This window comes from Penaeus chinensis, chromosome 4, assembly GCF_019202785.1.
Source record: "Penaeus chinensis breed Huanghai No. 1 chromosome 4, ASM1920278v2, whole genome shotgun sequence".
In the NCBI taxonomy this organism is placed as follows: domain Eukaryota; kingdom Metazoa; phylum Arthropoda; class Malacostraca; order Decapoda; family Penaeidae; genus Penaeus; species Penaeus chinensis.
Window position 1 is genome coordinate 37497194 of NC_061822.1, and position 2607 is coordinate 37499800.

At 39.2% G+C, this 2607-nt stretch overlaps 1 protein-coding gene across 1 annotated transcript in view; it reads left to right on the forward strand.

Annotated features, from left to right (window-relative positions):
• The window catches only part of LOC125046586 (heme-binding protein 2-like), a 5563-nt gene extending 3261 nt beyond the window's left edge, over window positions 1–2302 (forward strand). The window contains exons 4-5 of the mRNA XM_047644395.1: window positions 154–334; window positions 1801–2302. Of these exons, the coding sequence (XP_047500351.1) occupies window positions 154–334; window positions 1801–1978 (359 nt within the window). The 3' untranslated portion in view covers window positions 1979–2302. The remainder of the gene's footprint in view (window positions 1–153; window positions 335–1800) is intronic.
• Window positions 2303–2607: the final 305 nt, after the last annotated feature.

Consider the following 2607-nt stretch of genomic DNA (forward strand, 5'->3'; position numbering starts at 1 on the left):
TCCCCCTCCCCCTCCTTCCCTTCCCTCTCCCTTTCCCTCCCCCCTTCCCTTCCCTTCCCTTCCCTCTCCCTTTCCCTCCTCCCCTTCACTTCCCTTCCCTCCCCTTTCCGCAAGATACCATATATAAAGTAACCTTTATATCTTCCCCCCCAGGGATCAAGGTCGACATGACAGCTCCCGTGACAACGCTATTCGTCCCGTGTCAAGGCCTTCGATGTGCGACCAACTTCACCATGAGCTTCTACGTCCCCGCCGCCCACCAGGACAACCCGCCCACGCCCACCAACCCTGACGTGTACATCGAAGACCGACCGGAACTGCACGTCTTCTCCAGGTAAATGTTTCGTTGCAATTCATTTATATATTTCTTCATTTATTTGATTCTTTTATTATTCGTTATTTTAGTTTCTTGGGTGAAAAGTATGGCGTGGGATGAATCATAATAATTGGACAGTGGTGAGGTAGGTAATCTAATGATGATAATAATAATTACATCCTTAATGCTGTTGACAATGTTGATATTGATATCAATAATGATGATGAGCAAGCGATATATACAATTAAACAAAGCAGAATCATTAAAATGTATAAATCTTAGAATTAGATAAACTCGAATAGCGATAATAATAATTATGATGATGATAATGATAATGATAATGTTAATCATAATGATAATAACAATAATAATAACAATAATAATAACAACAATAATAATAATAGTGATAACAACAATGATAGTAATAATAACAACAATATAATAGTGACAAAGATTATGCAAAGATAATGCTGATGCTGAAGCTGATGCTGATGCTGATGCTGATGCTGATGTTGATGCTGATGCTGATGCTGATGCTGATGCTGATGCTGATGCTGATGTTGATGCTGATGCTGTTGATGCTGATGCTGATGCTGATGCTGATGCTGATGTTGATGCTGATGCTGTTGATGCTGATGCTGATGCTGATGCTGATGCTGATGCTGATGCTGATGCTGATGCTGATGCTGATGCTGATGCTGATGCTGATGTTGATGCTGATGCTGATGCTGATGCTGATGTTGATGCTGATGCTGATGCTGATGCTGATGCTGATGCTGATGCTGATGCTGATGTTGATGTTGATGCTGATGCTGATGCTGATGCTGATGTTGATGCTGATGCTGATGCTGATGTTGATGCTGATGCTGATGCTGATGCTGATGCTGATGCTGATGTTGATGCTGATGCTGTTGATGCTGATGCTGATGCTGATGCTGATGCTGATGCTGATGCTGATGTTGATGCTGATGCTGATGTTGATGCTGATGCTGATGCTGATGCTGATGCTGAAGCTGATGCTGATGCTGATGCTGATGTTGATGCTGATGCTGATGCTGATGCTGATGCTGATGCTGATGTTGATGCTGATGCTGATGCTGATGTTGATGCTGATGCTGATGCTGATGCTGATGTTGATGCTGATGCTGATGCTGATGCTGATGTTGATGCTGATGCTGATGCTGATGCTGATGCTGATGCTGATGCTGATGTTGATGCTGATGCTGTTGATGCTGATGCTGTTGATGCTGATGCTGATGCTGATGCTGATGCTGAAGCTGATGCTGATGCTGATAATAATAGTGATAGTAATAACATCAAATATAATGACAATGATAATAACAACAACGACGACAACAACAACAACAACAATAATAATGATAATATTAATAATAATGATGACGATAACAATAATGATAACAATAATGATGATAATAATGATAATAACAATAACAATAACAACAAAACTCGAACACCGGCCACAGGCGGTTCCACGGGTTCGCCAGCCACAACGACTACTTCGACAACGCCGCGCAGCTTCACGACGACCTGGTGGCCGCCGGCGAGGAGGGCGTCGACTACGACACTTTCTACGCGGTGGGTTACGACTCCCCCTTCGTCATCGTCGGTAGGAATAACGAGGTTTGGTTCGTCAAGAAGTGAGGGGAGTCAGCCGAAAGGAAGCTGTTGTATTTATTTATTTATTTATTTATTTATTTATTTATTTACTTATTTGTTGTGATATACTTGTCTGTAATGATTGGTTTAAAACAAATATAGAGAGATATTGGAATAACAAGGATATTTATTTGTGTATCTATGATTGGTGATGACTTCGAGTTTGTGATTGGTGATTTAAGTGTATGATTGGTGATGATGATATTGAGTTTTGTTTGAGGGAAAAAAACAAACTCTTGGAAAGAATTCCGAACTGCGGAGAATGCATTAATCAGATAGTTTTATGTAAGTAATAAATGCATAAATATATAAGTGGTCCTTTCCATAAACCTATTTTAATAACAGAGATGATACTATTGAAAATACATACTGAACAGCAGCAATAGATGGTAGCGGTTATAACAACAATGAAAATATTAATTTGATAATAATGAAATTATGTTAAGGATGGTAACAACAATAGTTATAAGAAAGAGACAAAAATAAAAATACTCATCAGAGAAATGATAATGATAAGGATGATAATTATAATCATGATATTGATATAAAATGTAAAACAACGATGTCATCATCATACAATTTGAATAATGATACCGATGACTATCGTGTCAATG